The 20,829-nt window shown below is 39.9% G+C and overlaps 1 protein-coding gene across 2 annotated transcripts in view; it reads left to right on the top strand.

Annotated features, from left to right (window-relative positions):
* Nucleotides 1-20,829, top strand: part of LOC118124080 (junction plakoglobin) — a 107,153-nt gene that overhangs the window by 81,976 nt on the left and 4,348 nt on the right. Inside the window, exons 9-16 of one of the 2 annotated variants that reach the window (XM_047343878.1) lie at nt 240-359; nt 2,071-2,289; nt 8,376-8,528; nt 9,648-9,767; nt 10,726-10,876; nt 12,037-12,158; nt 15,781-15,823; nt 20,254-20,394. In XM_047343878.1, coding sequence (XP_047199834.1) covers nt 240-359; nt 2,071-2,289; nt 8,376-8,528; nt 9,648-9,767; nt 10,726-10,876; nt 12,037-12,158; nt 15,781-15,823; nt 20,254-20,390 — 1,065 coding nt within the window. In that variant the 3' untranslated portion in view covers nt 20,391-20,394. Of the gene's footprint in view, nt 1-239; nt 360-2,070; nt 2,290-8,375; nt 8,529-9,647; nt 9,768-10,725; nt 10,877-12,036; nt 12,159-15,780; nt 15,824-20,253; nt 20,395-20,829 lie in introns of those variants that run through there. The other variant, XM_035181880.2, reaches the window with a different exon arrangement.

Raw genomic sequence — 20,829 nt, forward strand, 5'->3', positions numbered from 1 at the left:
GCTCTGGAAAGGAAATGATTACATACTGATCACTATATCACTCTGCAGTATATACCAGGTATAATAAAACTAGTACACTTTGCAAGAGCTCAAAATAAGGCTGCCATGACTTTTGACAACTGAATTAAATTTTCAAATTTTCTCTCACAGATTTTTGTCATCTGAAAAATCTAAAAAATACACTGATTGCATTTTTATGATTTGTGTTAATACCTACTCTTTCTGGTCCCTTTGCGAAGGAGGGGTTAGATGGTCTGCTGCAGATATTAGTCACCCAGCTGGGCTCAGATGATGTCAACATGTTGACCTGTGCAACTGGCATCCTGTCCAACCTCACCTGTAACAATTCACGCAACAAGGTAACCACAATTATGTTTTTATTATTAAACCATGGGCATTAAACCGCTGACGTATTCTAGGAAGAATCGGCACTAACTGTGTAATTTAAAAAAAGTTGTACAAGTACTTTGTGACCGCAAAACTACAGCTCATCATTAGAGGCGTCAGATGCATCAGTACTTTTACTGATACTTTTACTATTCACCAACACTGAACTCTGAAGTAATGTGTAATCTGTGCTGACTGGAGAGTCCTCCTGTTCTGCTCTTAAAGTAGGTTTACACCAGTGGCCACCAAACTTTGCGAGCCCAAGATCACGTTTTAATTCCAAACGTTTTCTGTTAAAGGCTGAATGTACGGGCATAAATATACACAAAGAAAGGCAGTTGTGCAACTTTATCTTTTCAATGCACAATATTCACATTAATATCAATTCATATTTACAGCATCTGTTCAATGCACAATATTTAGCTTTGGCCATACATATAGGTTTGGCCTTGAATATGGCAATAAATATGACTATTTCCTTGTATACAAGTAGTCCTGTGTACTCAAATAAATACCAGTACTATACAGTATGAAGCTGTGCATCTTCTGCTCCTGCAAATATTTCACAATAAAAAAACCTTTTTAAACAAAAGAATGGATTCGGTCAACAGAAACGCTGGAGTGCTTTTATTTTGAAACGCATACAGAAAGTGTTGCAACCATTTATGTTTGTGACAGAAATTAAACAAACATTAAAACTCAGGTGAAAGATAATTTTCTGTTTATTCTGCAGTGAACCACGATGTTTATCTGTCTATGACAAACGTATTTACAACACTTCCAGAACCCGTGTCAAAGTAAAAGCACTCCAGCGTTTCACTTTCTGAATCCATTAATTTCTTCTTTGGCTTTGATTGTTATTGACAGATGCACGTCTTCATACCGTGGGGTCCTGACATTTAGTTTAGTACATAATCCAACTTGTATTCAAGGAAATGCAGTCGATAAACCTGCAGCTCCGCTGCCAGTAGCGGACACACTGCGCGTGTGAACAACAGACAACCGACACACAGCTGATCTGCGGCCAAACCTCAGCCTGTGAGTCCAGAGAGTTCGGGGATCGACAGTGAAGGTTTTAGAGATCGACTGGTAGATCGCGATAGATGGGTTGGCGACCACTGGTTTAGACAGTTGACTCACCAATGTATTCTTTTGTTGAGCTGGGATGTTTAGCCTACAATGGTCTGGGACTTATGGGAAATTGTGTTCGTAAATAAAGTTTTTACGTGTTTCCCATACAGATAACACACACAACATGCATCTGTTTGTACACTTTCTGATTTCAGTTAGGTCTTCATCACTTCAGAGCACATTAGATTCAACATTACACAAGACATACACTCATTTCCCGGAGACTTACTCTCACCTTAACTTGAACTTACTTGTCTACGACCAACCCTTAAAAAATGTCTTCAACTTTTAAGGTAATGATTTACGATCAACTAACCTCAGCTTTCCCTTTTCTCCTCATAAGGACTTTATCGTCTTGACAGACACACACACACACACACACACACACACACACACACACACACAGGCACATTTAAATATACTTGTCTTCCCACTAATCCATGTTTTCTGACATGAATGTATGTGCCACCGATGCCATGAAGGAAGCTTCACAGCACTTCTGCTGCATTTCACATAAGAGGTTGTTTTCTTCTTATTCTTCTTATGTCTCAGACTCTCGTGACTCAGTATGGTGGTGTGGAAGCACTGATCCATGCTGTGCTCCGAGCAGGGGAGAAGGAGGACGTTGCTGAGCCGGCGGTCTGTGCCCTGCGTCACCTCACATCCCGACACCAAGATGCAGAGCTGGCCCAGAATGCTGTGCGTCTGCACTATGGTATCCCTGCTGTCGTCAAGCTGCTGGGGCAGCCACACTACTGGCCTGTAGTAAAGGTGAGGAAGGCACTGGTTTGTAGTCTAATATGCCTCGGAGTGTTTGAAGGAAAGGAAAAAAGGAAAGGAAAATATTTGATTGGCCAAAAAGCCAGAAAAGCACTCAGAGACATGCATTGTCACGCACCACACCATAAAAACACATCCCTCATCATGCTCCACTCCCAGAACACCTCAGCTACGGCAATAACCACTGGCATGCTGTGTCCCTCGATAGACAAACTGACAGACAGCTAGAGAGACACTGCAGATACAAAGCTGGTTGGTTTTAAGTAAAATTAACAATACTTGAAGACTGAAGCTCTTCAAGGATCTCGTAGATTCAACTAATATTTTTGTTTCATTTTCCCAAATGTCCATCTTACTCATATCTGACATTACAAATATGCTTCAGAATGAATTTGATCAGATATGTATGATAGTAGCTGCATATCAGTAGCAGTTGAAGTCTTCTTTACCCCCTCATGAACATGAAACATTGAACATGAAACATTATTTATTTTGCTAAACAGCGTCTGAGCCCACAGCTGTACTGTGGCTGAAGGCATCCCGAGTAGACATTGACAGAGGACGGCGTGTCTTGGAGACAAAGTGTAACATTTAAAAGTGAGGAGTTAGATGCCCATAAGTGCAACTGTAGTATCCAGTCTGTGTAATCCAGACAAGAGTCTCAGACGCCTGCCTGTCAGCAGTTTCTGAGTCTTTACGGGGCTGACTGACACAAGTTGAACAAGAGATATTGTGCTAGGGCTGGTATGCCGATATGGCCTAAAATGAATATCTGGATTTTTCTAGCCTATATCACGATACACGATATATATCTCTATATTTTTTTAATCACCTTTAAATCACTGTACAAATATTAAATTCAACCCTTTGATGCACAAATTTATTTTGTAGTAAAGAGTTGGAACACAGCATGACAAGATGGCGTCCCATGTCTTTCAGCCGGTCACTCTCCTCTAAAACTTACTTTTATCTAGTTTCTAGTTACCTTTTTACGCTATACGTCTTATACTAGGGTTGTTTTACCCTGATGTAATTTATTGAGATTAAGGATTTTAGCCATCCGTCACCTGGATTTTAAATACAAACCACCTCAAGTTCTGTAATACATAAAACAGAATTGAATCTGTACACATATCTACATTAACTCTGAGTGTAAGCAGTGAGAACTAGCTAAGACAAAGTACAGTGCAATGGAGCAAATAACTGAGTCTTTGAAACAACAGACTTACCGTCTCGTATCGGCTCAGGTGTTGCAGCTGTATTGCCATGTCTCCATTGGTTGATTGCTGGTTTCTAAACACTGAAAGAAATGGACATGAAAAGCAGTCTACCGTTGTCGACAGGATTTGAACATGCGCGGGGAAACCCAAATGGATTTCTAGTCCACGGCCTTAACCACTCGGCCAAAACAACTTGACTAAAGCTATTTTTTCTATTATTTTCGAAATAATGTAGCAACCAGAGATTGAACCCAAAAGTGGAAATTAGCTAAGTTTGCACCCAACTACTGACCTATGTGGATCGTTTACATAATTTAATTCTATACATTTTTTGTCCTATGCTAACTTTCATAAGTTGTGCAGGTGTACATTGGCATCTGGACTTGATTGTGTTTCTTCAAGACATTTCACTTCTAACCTATTATGTTGCTTCAGTTCTCAAACACTAATGCAAGGTTTCAGGTATGTTGGTCTGTCCCTATGTTGAGAGACATTATGTTAAACAGACAGGTTGTTGAAAAGGCCACCAGTTAGTGGTTTGTTTGAGTCAAGGTGTGAATGGCTGTTGATAATTGTGACTTGAAGACCCATCCTGCTATTATGTGAGTCTTTTGTCTTAGGAGTCCTTGGGGGAGGATTCGGAATTTGTCCTCATTGATTCAGTTAAGCATAACATGCATGTTCTTAAATTGTGAAAAGATTCAAGAGTTTATTGTCATGTAAAGCAACTTGTATAGGAGATCTGATGAATCTATTGATCCCAACAATCAAAATGTTGGGCATCGAACCAAGGTCAACAGCTTGGAAGGCAGCTATGCTTACCACAATACCACCATCGCCACAAAATCCTCACAGTCTGGCTGCCAGAATGGGAGAAATCTGGGAAAAAGTGAAAGAGAAAACGAGCTGAACACAATCCAAAGAGGGGAAGAAAAGAGACACTTTAACTAAAAGTTGAGTAACACATAAAACAGAGAATTGAACACTTCTCTCGATCCTCCATCGGCATAGGGGCGAGTAGATAATGACTGAATTATCATTTTAGGGTGAACTATTCCTTTAATAAACAGAATATTAACACAATCATAATAATATTGATAATACAAATAATTGTTGTTATTATCTGGATCATGCAAAAAGAGAGACTAAGTTTGCATGCTCTTAAACCTGAGTTGCAGATTAACTAGTTTTGTCATCAATTAAGTGCCTCAAATCTCTAAATCCAGCATGTTATTATTATGGTTACACTCTTACTGTGGAAACACCCTTGGTTTTCATGCTAACATCAGAGTTCGAATTACAGTGGATCCTAATATGAAACAGCACAAGGACCCAGTCATAATGCTACCATTTTAGCTCAGTGTCTGAGGAAAGCCAATTAGGTCAGGTTAGGTCCTCAGACCTTTTAAGTTTGGTTTCACCTGCAGTCTTCCTCAGGTTTCCATCACTGTTTAACCAACAATACCAAACCAGAGAGGCCAGCCACAGCTAAAAGGTCTATCTAATTTCAGGCGGAATATAGGTTAATGGAACTTGTTATATGTAAGACAAAATCTCAAATCTGTGGAAACACCCTTGGTTTGATCCTGCGTGTAAGGACAGGTCGAGGTGAGCTATCATCATTGTCTAGTATCCTGATGGGCAGAGAACAAACACCACTATGGGAAGTCCTAAAAACCCAGGAGTTGCAGTCTCACTGAGTTCACTGATTAGAAACCAAGAGCACTGGTATGTTCTGGGCACATACAGGCTATTTAGAAGCCATTCATAAGTTAACTGTTGTATCATAATGGGGTGGTTGTTTGTGTGTTTTAAAACAACAAGAGCCTGGCTGAGCTAATCACTTTTCACATTGTAACGCCATGTCAGCAACAAAGAACTGCCATTGTTGAACTTGTTCCAATGTCTGATTCTCCTGCTGGCTTTGTTAGTTTTCTCCTTTTTCTTTTTGAGATCCTGAACTACATCTCCAGTACTCCTGTTTATATGTGCTGTTGAAATGTTAAAATAGAATCTAGAATGATTCTAAGATATTTCAAATCAGACAGCACCTCTTATAACAAAGATATCAGGTTGGTGAGTCTGTGTGGATTTCCCAAACGGTCCTTTATGCCTCTTGCCCCACCTGATGGGCAGACATGAACAGATGACCCACCCTGCTCCACCTACCAGCAAAATGCTGGTGTCTGCAAAACAAGTAGGAGAGAAAATCAAGCGAGGCAGGCAAGTAGTAGTAGTCATCACACAACACATCCCTTTTTTACACCAAAATTAATAATTTATATACTGCATGTGGGTTTGAAAACAGGTAAATTCACTAAAAAAGACAATTGACTCCCTTCACATTGCTTGACTAAAATCAAAAGAAGCAATTTGGGGTTCACTATCTTGCACAAGGACACTTCAAGCATGTGGACTGAAAGAGCTGGGAATCGAACCACTGGCCCTTTAAAGCGTGTTCCCATTGAAGTGGGATTAGAGTGGGAACTGATAAACACACACACGCACACACACACAAACGCATTCCTCCCACTCAGTCAGACAGCCCTGCCAACACATTATATTAAGGAGGTGAGGTATTGGTGTTTAATGATGTGGAATAGAGAAATGGAGAATGTGACTTTATGGGGGGCAGTGAGGGAAACAGGACGTTTTGCTACTTCATAATGTTTAAAATGTTTTTTTACATCCCAGATGTCACGTCATGATAATGAACCATTACATTTTCTATCTTCAGTTTAAACTTTACATATTCAATACCAGGATCAGATATTTGCTTTAATTTCACAATAGCAGCATAAATGTCTGAGATTTTGTTCAGGTACCACAGATAACAATATTCTTTTCAATGGACTCATAAACTCTCAGAGATGACACCCTTCCTGCAGCTGCAGAGTGGACATCCAAACACATTTACAACAATTTCACTGACCGTATAAGCACAGGATTTGGGCCAAAAGTTATTAAATAACTTTGTTGTTTGGAATTAAGGCATCATTGGACTGCTGCAGCTGTTGATCCAAAAGTCACAATTTTGTTTTTGATATATTAGTGTGACTGGAGAACTGAAACTAAAATCAGCCAAATTATCACCCATGAGGAAACAATAAATTTGACTCAATAACATAAACACTAATTTTTCACCTAAAATCTCCAGGTGCTCGTCAAAGAGAGCAAGACTGGTCACAAAAACCAAACATTACATGTTACACCACACATTGTTATTGTACACGCCTGAGATTTATACATACAAACCATACAGAAGATACATAAAAGATGCAATGAACAAAATCCAGAACATCAGAGGTATATGCAACATGAGACTCCGGTACATGAGCGTGGAACAATGGATGAGCAACAATTTTCTCAAATTAAACGAAGATAAAACATAAATTTGTTTAATTGGTACTGATGATCAGAGACAAAACATTATTAGCAAACTTGGAAGTCTGCCGCATCCAAACTAACCAGAAGCAAAGAACCTGGGTGTTACACTTGATTCAGAACTAGATGTTAATTCACATAAACAATGTCACAAAGATTGCCTTTTATCACTTAAGAAACCTTGCAAGAGAAAGACCATACCTCACTCTAGAAGATGCCAAAAAGTTGACTCATGCTTATATACTTTCTCTCCTGGAATACTGTAATGCACTTTATTCAGGATTCCCGAAAAAAATCCATTGATGGACTACAACTTGTACAAAATTCAGCAGCCAGGGTTTTAACGAGAAATCGGAAAAGAGATCACATTACTCTGGTTTTAGCGTCTTTACACTGGCTTCCAGTCTCACTGAGGGTTGATGTCAAAATGATTTGACTTGTTCTTAAGTCTCTTAATGGTACAGCACCCTCATACATCTCGGACTGTTTATCAGAATATGTTCCATACTGTGGGCTTGCTAAATATCCCAAAACAAACTATAAAAGTTTGGGGAAGTAACATTCTCTTGCTATGCACCAAAGGTTTGGAACAAACTCCCACCACACATCAGACAAGCTTCTTCTGTTGATAGTTCTAAGAAACAACTCAAGACCTATTTCTAAGATCTTGCTTTTAATTAATTTGATCTGTTTTATTTTTATTCTTTCGTATTTGCTAACATGTGCTTATTGATCTCTTATTTCATGTCTTTGATTTTATAGATTTGATTGTAAAGCAGTTTGAGCTGCATTTTATGTATGAAAAGTGTCCAACATCACAGCACATGTATGCAACAATGTGTATACGCTGATTTAATGTAGATATGTTTTCAGCAAATATCCATAATCAAAGAAGACTGAGAAATGAGAATGAGGATGAGAGAGAAGAAAGTATGTAACTAGTAAGTTAATGAGAATATTTGGTCCTAAAAACAAGGCTGTGCGCCAGAAACTGTTTAGAAAGCTTCACATAAACCCCTTCTCATCAGGAGTGCATTTGTAATTTACATTTTAGGAATTTTCTCAGTGTGCCCTTTATGGATGCTGTTCCCTGCATCAGTAAAATTGCAAATATTTGCATGGTTATAGACTTTGCATGTGCTTGAAAAGTACAATCTGAACTTTTCTGAACACTTTGCTGGTGTAGCAGTGAGACAGCCCATATGCTGGGAGAGGACCCAGCTGTCTCCTAGGCAGCAAGTAGGCTTCCCTCCATAGAAAACGGTTGGATCTTTTCCCCCTCCTCCCTGTGCTTCCCTTTGATATAAAGCATCACATACTGTTTGGTAAACATGAGTGCAGTTTGCTGGGGTTCCAAACAGGAGGTAGCACTGCCGTTTGGAGGACCACATCCAATGTTGCCTTTAAAGCTGACCCACATACAGTGTGGAACATCCTGTTGAGAGAGCTCTTTGATCCTTCTTCTCTCCCCAGGCCACAGTTGGTTTGATCCGGAACCTGGCACTGTGCCCAGCCAATCAAGCGCCACTGAGGGAGGCAGGTGCTATTCCTCGATTGGTCAACCTGCTACTGAAGGCTCACCAGGACACGCAGAGACACGCCTCCTCGACACAGCAGACATACCAGGTCTGGAGTCACACACACACACGCACGCACACACACACACGCACACACACACACACACACACACACACACACACACACACACACACACACACACACACACACACACACATACAAAAATTCACCTGTCAGCTCAGCCATGAGGCACAGGAGGTAACAGAAAGCCACACAAGCATTCACCATGTGAACATTCTACTGCAGATAAGATTATTAATAATGTTATGCACATTGCTGACCTACATTGGGTGGGTAAAGTTTTTAACCTGCAACCGACTGAAGGGAATATATGAACTGAAGAAAGTAAATGATGTGATTGCTTCCTAATTTAAATGGTAATGATGCCATGGTGATACTGACGGCTAAACTCCTGAACTAAACTATATGAAAGAGAAACACAATCATTATTGTGGATGTTTTGACAATGGTAGATAACTTCTGTGTATGACTGAGGAAAATCCCTCCATATCTATTTAAATATGTATAGATAAGACAGAAGTAGTTATATTTTGTTCTTCAGTTATTTGACTTTTCAATCAGGAGGGACAGAGAACAGTCTTTTGATGCTTCGTGATACCTAAGTGGTCGTCAAGACTAGAAAAGCGCCATATAAATACAGATCATTTACCATAATGAATACAATGGTTGAGGCTGTGTGTAGAATATAAAACCAGAATTACAGCGACAATACATTAACACCATTAGGATTACACATTATCAATGTCTTTAAGCTCACACTCAATTAAGAATGAGGGGAAAAGCAGCCTTTTACACTGCCTCTCCAGTGATCTCAAGATGTATCTTGTATTTTGTATCCCACGTAAATCTCTATTTTGTTTCCTGTCATGTTTTCATCTATACTGACTTTTCCAGGTCAGGCTCAGAAAACACATCAAATCATAAATTACTCTTTTGAACTATGTGCAATTTGATCTGGAGCCATAAAGGTGCCATTAGGTTGCATGTTTTATTCTACATGTGGGGAAGTGAACATTTTAACAAAGAGTGAAAAAGAACAATTTCAGTCTAAATCTAGCAGATTTGTGAATGGTAACTGGTAATCAACTGGTTTATTTCTCTCCTTGACATCTCTGCCTCTGTCTTTCTGTCTCTCTCTGTCTCCAGGATGGTGTTCGCATGGAGGAAATAGTTGAGGGCTGCACAGGAGCACTCCACATTCTAGCAAGAGACCCAATGAACAGAGGAGACATCGCCAGCATGCAAACCATACCACTGTTTGTACAGGTAAACTCAAAATGCTTATGAGACAATGCCAGGCTGCTGATGTTATATCAGCACCATGGAAGTGAGGAGTCAGCTTGTTTCCACCCTCACACACACACAGCAGGGATCAGTTTAGGGGCCATCCTAGTTTCAAATGAATCCAATATAGTGAACCAGCATTTTCATTCCTTTAACCACATCTTTAGCACATTTAAGTAACAAGACTATACTAAATGTCCTGCATACCACATCCACAAGCATTGTGGTTTGAACAAGCATCACGCCCAGCACTGAGTTGTTGCTTTTCTGCCACTGTTGTCCACAGATCTCAGTGAATGTTTTGGAACATTTGAGCATGACCCATACATACACATAGTTCAGATGCATTAACTATTGCACTTATATCCATCCATCATGCATATAATCATATCCTCCGTAGAGTGTTGGGGAGCTGCAGGATATCACTCTGCTACTCTATGGCTCAGACTGAGAAACATTAAACTGGACAGGTACCAGGGCTATCACAGGGCTCAATTGCTGTGTTGGCTGACAGTGGATGAAACATTTGCTTCACATTGTCATCTGTGGCTGTGCCCTCAAGCAAATGATGTGAATATTGAATCTTTCTATCTGTTGCGTTGAGTCATTATACATAAATTTCGTGTCACCTGCCAGGCGACACGAAATCGCATAATTTTTTGCATTGACTTCATATGTAATCTCATTGAACACAGCATAATAAAACAGAACTTTACGTGAGCCTGATGCCTGCTTGGTTGAAACACAGAGACTGTGGTTGTTAACGTTTTTTGACAGGAAAGAAATCTTTTTAAAAATGCTTTCAATGATCTGAATGCGTGTTTGTGTGCGTGTGTGTGTGTGTGTGTGTGTGTGTGTGTGTGTGTGTGTGTGTGTGTGTGTGTGTGTGTGTGTGTGTGTGTGTGTGTGTGTGTGTGTGTGTGTGTGTGTGTGTGCCCAGCTGCTGTACTCCTATGTGGAGAACGTGAAACGAGTGTCTGCGGGCGTCCTGTGTGAGTTGGCTCTGGACAAACAGTCGGCAGAGCTCATTGATGCAGAGGGAGCTTCAGCACCACTCATGGAGCTGCTGCACTCCAGCAACGAAGGAATAGGTACATCACATTTCAACTCACAGCTCGTCCACTATTATGCATTTTGAATAGTTTTGCATATATATCAATAAATGGATTTTAATGCTGTTTAATTTTTCTGAAATTGTATTAACTTATACAAAACACTTTTTGAAAAACTAGGAGTATAAAAGACTCAGGATCCAGAGTAAAAGAGGCTTGAAATGGAAGAGACTTAAAACAACATACATATTTATTTATTTTTTCTGAGGCCAAGCACACTTCTCTTTTTAGTTTCAATGAAAAGATACACACTGCTGGTGAAGCTGAGAAGGTGTATCGTGGTGAATTGTGACTGCCATCTGCTGGAAGTCATAGTGAGGGAAATTGGAAAATCCAGCTCTCATAGAACTTCAACACGATCTGCACAGTTCAAGTATGAAAGGGTACAAATTGAGTACTATTTGTAATCCTGAAAATCCACCAGAGTGGCATCATTACATTTCGCAGGGTACCCCAAATGCTGGGCTTTAATCAGATGACACGTTAATACAGCAGTCTCATGACATCCAAGAAGTCAATTCTTGATTTTGTGATAGGGGGATTCATAAAAAATCAAGAATCTTAACACAAATTGGTCATGGGCTGTTTTTCATTGGCCCATTAGTTCCAATTAAGACAAATCTTAAATGCATTGTTAAAAATAAGGTATTTTAGAAAGGGATTATCTCATCACAGAGGTAATCCAGCATCTCTGGGATGAAATCGAGCACAGACTGTGAGACAGGCCTTGTGTCCAAACTGTTAATTTTGGTTTGTTAGTCATTTAAGACCAAATCCTGAGAATTATCTTATTTCTTTGACAAGTGGTCCTCATCCTCTTCCATAAAGACCTGGCCTGGGTTGCTTTTTGTAAAATATATTGTAAAACTGTTTTGTTATTATTAATACATGAATACATTTACTTGTAGCAAAATGTGTTATTGACAAGAAGTCATTCTGTTCTTTCATTTTAGTTTGTTGGAAGTAAAGCTGGATATTTATTTAACTTTCCTCATGAAGTGATTCAGACTTTTATAATCATTATGAAGAAATAGATTTATTTCAGTACATCTTTTCTGCAAAATAAATACATATATTAAAAAAAAAAATTGTTTACAGAATTATGCTTATATGGCTGTTATGTTACTGTCTCCCTGTAGCCACCTATGCTGCAGCAGTGCTGTTCCGAATTTCAGAGGACAAGAGTTCAGACTACAGGAAGAGAGTGTCTGTGGAGCTAACACACTCGCTCTTTAAACATGACCCTACCGCATGGGAAATGGTAAGAAGGCTGTGTGTGTGTGTGTGTGTGTGTGTGTGTGTGTGTGTGTGTGTGTGTGTGTGTGTGTGTGTGTGTGTGTGTTTGTGTATGTACTACTACTGAACCTGTTCTGGAAAAAAATGTATGCAGATATCAAATTCATGTGAATACAAAACAACTTTCTATTATTTTATTTTTTTTATTTTTTTGAGAACTTGGTGCATTCTCCTAAATTACCATTCATAACAATGGCAGACTGGGAAAAGGGTGGAGGTCTCAGGCACACACTTAAAATAGTTTCAGTCCTACCTGACACACAATCACAATTGATTTGTCTCATTTCAAAACAGATATTCCATAAGGAGTACCACAAGGCTTTGTTCTGGGCTAACCACTGTATGGACTTCATGTGTTACCACAGGGGGTAATAGGCAGAGTACTGATTTCCACTGCTATGCTTATGACACTTAAAACCATAGAGCTATATTTGTCCTGATAACGAAAGTCTCCTTTTCTTCTTGAAAAAAAGCATCCCTTATATCAAATAATAGATCATAAAAATTATTCTACAGCTGAGAAATGTCCAAGCAGAGGTCCTTATTGGTCCAAACAACCGAAGAGAAAGAGGAGCCTACAGCAAACCAATCTAATCTCTGAATATTGCATTTTTACCAGCATTTTTTTACGCTTTCTCCGTAAATGGAGTTATTATAATTGAGGTTCCAGGAACAAGGCCACAGCTCACCATCTCTTCCTCACTGATCCACTCACCTATGCCTTATTAACTCACACGTGCATGCCTACATAAGCGTAACTAAACCTTCTCTCTCGTTTGTCTCAGTTCTCACGACGGTCACAGTTCTGTCGACCTAGACTTTCTAACTTGTCTCATCATGGACAGCTGGTTCTCAGCCCCTCAGACAGCAAACTTTTCGACGACCAAATGAGTAGTCTTAGAATATTCCCCATCCATATTCACCCCCTCTCCAACGCAGCCATCTGTCCATCCACCACGTTTGCACTGCATCATGGACAGGCTCCTAGCCAAAGAAGTCAATGATGGCTTTATGATAGGTCCTTACACTAGTCTCCCTTTCCCAGTCTACAGCATCAGCCCCATCGTCATCCCCACCAGGAAACTCTCCGGAAAGAAGAGACTAATCATAGACATGTCTTCTCCCCACGGACCCACTACACCAAGCATCAACATTCTTATTCTGTTTTTCCATGCATTACGCAACCATCACACCACGCCATCAACCTTATCGATCTTGCCAGCCACCGCGCCTGGTTGGCTTAAAGTGACATTACCAATGTCTTTAAGGTTCTGCCAATTAACCCAGAATTCTGGTGGTTCTTTGGTGTTTCTTGGAGAGGTGCCTACTACTTTGCTGTCCGTCTTACTATTGGGTGCAAGAGCAGCCCCAAGATCTTTGATACCCTTTCCCTGAGTCTCAACCTCCACAACTTCAATTGAACCCTTTCATCCCTTTCTTCAACCCCCTTCATCCCTCCCCTCGCCTCACCATCTCCTGCTCATCCCTGCAATTGAGTCCGTACATTTGTCAAATGTTCATGAACCAGGGGGGATTATGAAGCCAGAAGCTCATCGAGAGGTTTAGCTGCCTGTTTGCCTGTCTGATTCAGCACCTCCAGCATCTCCCTGTAGGCTCTGACACAGGGTTAAAAGATGCAATCATATCTGGAGAAAGTCAAAGCCTGGACGCCAAACACTAACTATGTTCTGTTGCCACTAGCAGTACCAAACACCCACATATTTCTGAGGGGACTGCAGCTTTTAAATGGAACTTATGAGCCTGTAGATACAACGTGGGAAGTTGGGTACACAGTATATTTGGCATTCAAGTGGTTAATTGTGTCTTCTTGTGGACACGGCACGATGCCATTTGAAGGCAGCAGATGTCTAATTAGTCACGCAAGTGAAAACAACTGCGTGGGTGAACCATAATTGTGTAGGGGCTTAGGTAACTTCTATATCCTTCATCTGATAATTAAATAACTGAAGAGAAAAGGAAAACAGCAAAACCCTTTCCCAACTAGGAAAACTTAACAATACAACTTGTTCACAGAGACCAGCATCTGTAAACCTGACTGACTGTTCCCATATATGAGTTACGGCCCGAGGTTTGCATTCTTCAAAGATCGTCAGTTGGGCGAAATGATTCTCTAGTTATCTACATTAACAAAAACCATTTTAGCTCTATTTGGTCATGTCTGCGGAAGATGCTCCGGGGGTATGTTGTTGTAATTTCTCTGATTTGGCGGGTTGCTGGATGTACAAACATTCACTATTCCATCAGACACCTAACACACACACACACACACACACACACACACACACACACACACACACACACACACACACACACACACACACACACACACACACACACACACACACACACACATACTGATCTATTTTGCATCATTGTACGCTTAAGACAAGTGACCCTTTGGCCCAGTGTAAAATATCAGATGAATCCTGATACTGAGCTAAACACAGCAGACCTAAAAAAATCCTTAATTGAATAACCTTGACTGGGACAAGGTTAGACTGTACCAAAGCCTGAGATAGTACCAATCCATTTATATTATCTGTATTCATACCGTATAATGCTTTCCCTTTAACAGTGGTGGGGGAGCTGGAGTCAATCCCACCTGACATTGGGCAGGAGGCGAGTACACCATGGTCAGGTTGCCAGGGTATCACAGGGCTGACGTACACTTTCACACCCACAGCCAGTTTAGAATCTCCAATTAACCTAGCCTCAATGTGCATGTCTTTGGACTGTGGGAGGAAGCTGAGTACCCAGAGAAGACCCAGACACACACCAGGAGAACATGCATACTTCACACAGAAAGGCTGAACCTGGATTCCAACCAAAAACATTCTTGTTGTGTGGTGACAATTCAGATTGCTGCGCCACCATGCTGCCTATATTGTATTCAACTAAAATAATTGAGTACCAATAGTGGTTTTGTGAAAATATATATATATTTTTTATAATCTGAGGTAAAAACCACTCAAGGTAAGGCACAAATAACCTCTCAAACAGTACACCCCCTGACACCACAGTACTCTAAAATCCCCTTCAACCATCATGCCTTCCTCTGTCATTATAGCTCCCATAAGAATGATCAAAGGGCAATTCTTCAGGACCCCAAAATCTCCTCATCATTTATATTCTTAATTTAGACCCATGCATACTCTGAGTTTCTGCCAGATTGTTTGTTTCCCTTTGTAAAACAGTTAAATCAAACTAGTGAGGTTTTTCTTAATTCATTTGTTCATTCATAACTTCCATTTATATTTGGTCTAGAGACATTCATTCATTTCTTTGTTGGTTTTGCTATGATTCAACATTTTCAGTTTTCATCAAATGGCCCCAAGTTGTGTTATGTGTTTTCTTGTGGGAGTTATAGCAATTGTTCACTTGTTCAGCTAATTGTGGCTCTCTGCTGGTTGGCAAGGTTTGCTTGTGTGTGTGTGTGTGTGTGTGTATATCTGTCTCCAATCCACCGTGTCCCTTGTGGCGCTACTTTATTGACATGTGTGCTTTGTTGCCATAGCGATGTGAGAACATTATTTTGTTCATGTCTGTTTCTATCTGTTTATCTCCAGGCCCATACTGCAGTTCCCTTGGAGCCAACTTACCTAACTGACGGTGAGTTCTCTGACTTAAAGGAAAGTACTTCTAGAACACTGTTTTAATACAATCACACACACAGACTTAACATTGCACTCAGGTGGGGTCTTCGTCACACATTGAACAGGACCCATGTCAGGTGTGGTGATCTCCCTTCACAACCAACAGTAAAAGAAAATGTTGTTTATTTGGGTTCATAGTTTTTGCCATTTTCAGTAGGCATCGAAATAATGTTCTCTTCAAAGTAACGACCTGAGAACATCATGGTAAGACATTGGAAAAATCATTGTATATAAAATACATACATGTATTATAAACTATATTTTGTGCAGAGAGAACATGGACCACAAACAGTCCTATTTTTATTTGGAAGTATTAAGCATGACCTAATCTAAAACGGATATAATCTGTCCCTGGGGATGTTTGCTACTTTCCCCAGTTAAAGACACAGTTACTGCTAATTCTGAGAATCTTGCTAATTGACCTTAAAACGTTAACTATCTACTCTCAGCAGGATATGTTACAATTTAGCATACGCAACCACCTACTACATTTCCCAACACAACTGCTGTTATCCATCCGGCCAGATTCCATGTGCTTCCCTTATTTTCATCTAACAGAGGCCCCCTGCGTCTTCTTTTCTCTCAGCCCTCACAACTTCACCATAAACAGCAAGATCCTCAAACCCACCACGCAGGCGCATTAGACAGACATCCCAAGGGGAGAAAGTGTTGTCGCCACAGCAACAAACTAAATAACAACAAAAACAATATTACAATAAAGCTGGACAACAAGATGCACAACAGTCACCCAGCCTACACACATACAGATAGATCGGATTAATATTTCTGCCATACATCTCCTAAAGCGCAGGGGTACACAAACGCAAAGGGGCTTACCTGCATGATGTGTATCTGACAGAGTAAGACGGAAATCATCATCAGTAAAGATCCTTACAATCACATAAAGTATTGTCATCATTCCAAGATGCACAAAATAAAGCTTCAACATCCAAATCTGTATTTGAATGTCACTGATTAATACTATTACTATATTATTATTTTATACATTACCACAAAAACACCAACTAACCCTTAATTTAAGAAATGCTCATTTTAAGTTATGCATGAAGCATCAACATGTATTGTTTGATTATTCTTAGACAAGGAAAAAAGGTATCTAAGTGATACTTTTGTGTTTTATGTGACGCAGTCATGTTACCAGCACAAGAGGGGAGGCTCTCATGCAAACCCCAAATGACAAGCACAGAGAGAGAGAGCCATTAAAGCGATGCAATGGAAAGTGGGTGTGTCATGCCAGCTTTTAGGAGTTGTATTGGCACCATAAAGATATCTAAACTGGTAAAAGAAAAGAAAAGTGGATTGGTTACAATCTAGGGCATAATGTTAAATAATACAGAGTAATAATGGTATTTGCTTTATATTTAAATAAAGCCCATCCGAAAATCATATGAATTACAGTATAACTTTTAAATCTAAAAAAGGATATGAGACATAGGCTACCAAACACATATACACATCGGTACCAATAATAAATAAAAAATAATACATAAATGATTTATAAATTGGGCAATAAAGCTTTAAGAGGCTGCATAATCACTTTTTGGCAGAACATATTTGATAGGGGCAAAGGCGTTGGGGTAGTATTTCTTTCTGACTTGTGAGTATCTCCGTTGAATCAGAAAGCTCCAGCAGACATAAAACAAAGCCCCTTGACATTATTATAACATTGCTAATCATATTTATTTACTTATAAATAGATGCTGCTGCTGAAATGTGATTCCAGATTTATTGGGTCCACTTGAATTCCGTTGCATTATTCAGAGAGGTGTCAATGAAATACAGTTGACTCAACTAGTCTCAGGAATAGTTTCAACATAGAGAGGTGAAAGCAGCATAAAATAAAAACATGCAGTGGATATTTGTCAGGGTTTGTCAAATTCTGAGACTTTGGGTACTTAGACAAACCTTGTTAAAAGTTGCTCACCCAAATTCACCTAAGTTTATTAGCTTAGGTATTTGGATGCCAAATACAGAAGATCTGTACTAACGCAGTGACTCGTTTCTAATTTTGGAATAGTGGCACGAGGTAAAATTCACCAAAACTACTGTATTGTTTTGCACATTTAGACAATTCAAACTGAGCTCATTTAATAACTAGTTTATAGTTGTTCACCTCCATTCACTCTCCTGAAACTGTCTGGACCCTCCTGAGGAGGCGAACCTCCTGTACCTCTGATACATTGAATTGAAATACCATCATATGTAGATCTTACTATATTTCTTTAAGTTCAGAGCAGGACCAACAAAACACAATCTCACAAAGACATGAGTTGACAAAGAGTGGTAAACCACAATGTGCAGACATTAAGACTAAAACCAGAATACAACATTGTCATTAAGACAAAACAACACAGAGTGTCGACATGCAGGAGAGAGAAAGGGAGATGCTACAAACACTTACTGAACCGATATCAAAAAAGTATTTATCAGAGAGAGAGAGAGAGAGAGAGAGAGTGGAATGGAGGAGGTAAAAATAACATGATCATAGGAAAGAGGGGAGAAGACAAAGTAAGTGAAGGAAAGTTGTTTAAACAGAGGAGGGGAAAGCCTGCATCTCCCCATTGCCGGACTAATAAGGACTTCTTATTATAAAAAGGGTTCTTAAACCACTGCAGTAGTTCTCTCCACCACTTATAGCTTGACAGCCTCTCTCTCTCTCTCTCTCTCTCTCTCTCTCTCTCTCTCTCTCTCTCTCTCATTCACACACATACACACACAGGGAGAGAGAGAGAAAGCTGTCAAACTATCAGTAGTTGTAATAGAGTTCAGTGGAAGGTGCTGATTTCTTAGTGCACTTGTCAGCACCAAATGAGCTCATTTGTTCGGTGTCAGTCAGACCTCCACATACACCTCCAGCTTCTACACAAAATATGTCACAATGAGGTCAGGTTCATACGTACTCTGGATAAGATGGAAAACCTGACCAAATGTGGGTTATTTTGCTTCTAGCTGAAAGATTTAAGAAAATAAATTACATAAATTTCTACTGCCAGTGCACCAGAACATACTGCATGTTCGTAGCTAATCAGTTTGACATTAAGCATCTCATTTTGTTCAGTTGCACTATCTCTACTTACATATCTACAAGATACATCTTTATTCAACACATGAGAGTCAGGTAAAAAAAGAATTACATTTTTGTCCTTTGCTATAGTTATAGTTCAACAACAATGGCTGATGTCCCGTTCAGCCTTTGGTTGTAGCCTAACATATGAGTCCCAATCTCATTATTCCTTGTGGTGTCTTCAGCTGGCAGACACAAAGGGTAAGCACAAAACAGCCGGTTTATTAGTCTGGCCTCGTTCCCGATTGTATCAACAGTGTTCCTGGTCAAAGCCAAAAGAGAAAGACAAAAGCCCCTGAGGGGTGCGCAGGAGAGGGACAGATGCTGAGGCGAGGGGATGTCTCTGAACACACAAACATGGTAAATGGTCTGTATGTATATAACCCTTTTCTGCTCTGACCACTCAAAGCACTTCAGCACAGTTTCGCCATTTACCCTTTGACACACATACATTGATACAGTGCAATGCAACAGTGTCTTGCCCAAGTACACTACAGCATGGAATGGAAGAGCAGGGGATCAAAAAGCTGACCATCTGGTTTGTAGACAACCTGCTCTCGCTCTTGAGCCACATGAAACACATAGTGAGATCATTCAGGGTCACTTACACCTCTGTAGATGTTACCATCTCTGATGTCCATCCATTTGTCTGTACATCTAAGGGTAAACTGCAATTAGGAGATGCAAATAACTCGTTTAACTTGTAATGGTGCCAGTTTGACCACGTATAAACACATTTATTTTGTTATATATTGGTTACCAAACCGGACTTTATATTGCTGTGAGCATGTTTCTATCCATCTTATTAGTAAAACTATTCTGACTCCTTCAATTTTCATTACTGTGCTGATAAAAAAAATCATAAAAATAAACTCTGCTCTATCAAATAGAGGGATGTGTCTACAGATGGCCGTCAGATGGTGGTGTAGTAGGTCGCGTGTCAACAAGAAGTTTGTTGGTTTTAATACAGATTTTTCTTCGTGGATTTGGCCTGTTCTCACCATGTATGCATGTTCTTGCCATATCTGGGTACTCCGGCTTCCTCCCACTGTCAAAACACACCTAAAATGCCTCTAAAATGTATATCTGCCACCAGGGGGAAACAGCTTGTGTGGCTATACCAGCAATTCTAAAGCCTCTGTGGGTCTCTTTTGTTTAAAAACAGAAATGTAAAAATAATAATGTGGTTTGATAGGGAGTTACAGTTATAGTTGTGGTGTAATTATTTACTCAAACTGTGAAATGCACAATTGCATCAGCACAAGATGTTTATTTGAACCAGATCTGTCTTTGTGTCTCAGAATTAGATGGCGCTTACCCTTCTTATGGCTACACGGATCTGCCTCTGGACACCCTGCCGCTAGACCCTGACCTCCATGAGCCCTACATGCAAGATATGACGTATGACCCAAGACAGGCCTACCCTGAACCACTCTAACAGGTGAGCACACACACGCGCACACACACACGCACATGCACACACTAGATATTATTATTTGATTCTGACAAATTATAGTGAATATTATTTAGAATGTTACACCTCAGTACTTCACCTGAAATTAATAAGCGTTGTGTTCTCATTACTTAGAATGAGCACTTAATATCTACATAGGGAGTAAGTTCACAAAGTCCACCATGTTACACCACCTTGTCTCTACAGTAGCCCAGAATGGACAAACCAAATATTGGCTCTACAGAGGGACTTTTGCATTTTACATTTTTTCATAACCTAAAGGCTGTTTAGTTTGTCTGGTCTGGGCTACTGTAACAAACATGGCAGCCTCTGTAGAGAGGACTCGCTATCGATGTAAATATAAATGATTTAAACATAAAGGGCCCATTCAGGGGTAAAGAAAACAACAATTCATACAATTTAG

This window comes from Hippoglossus stenolepis, chromosome 16, assembly GCF_022539355.2.
Source record: "Hippoglossus stenolepis isolate QCI-W04-F060 chromosome 16, HSTE1.2, whole genome shotgun sequence".
Lineage (NCBI taxonomy): Eukaryota > Metazoa > Chordata > Actinopteri > Pleuronectiformes > Pleuronectidae > Hippoglossus > Hippoglossus stenolepis.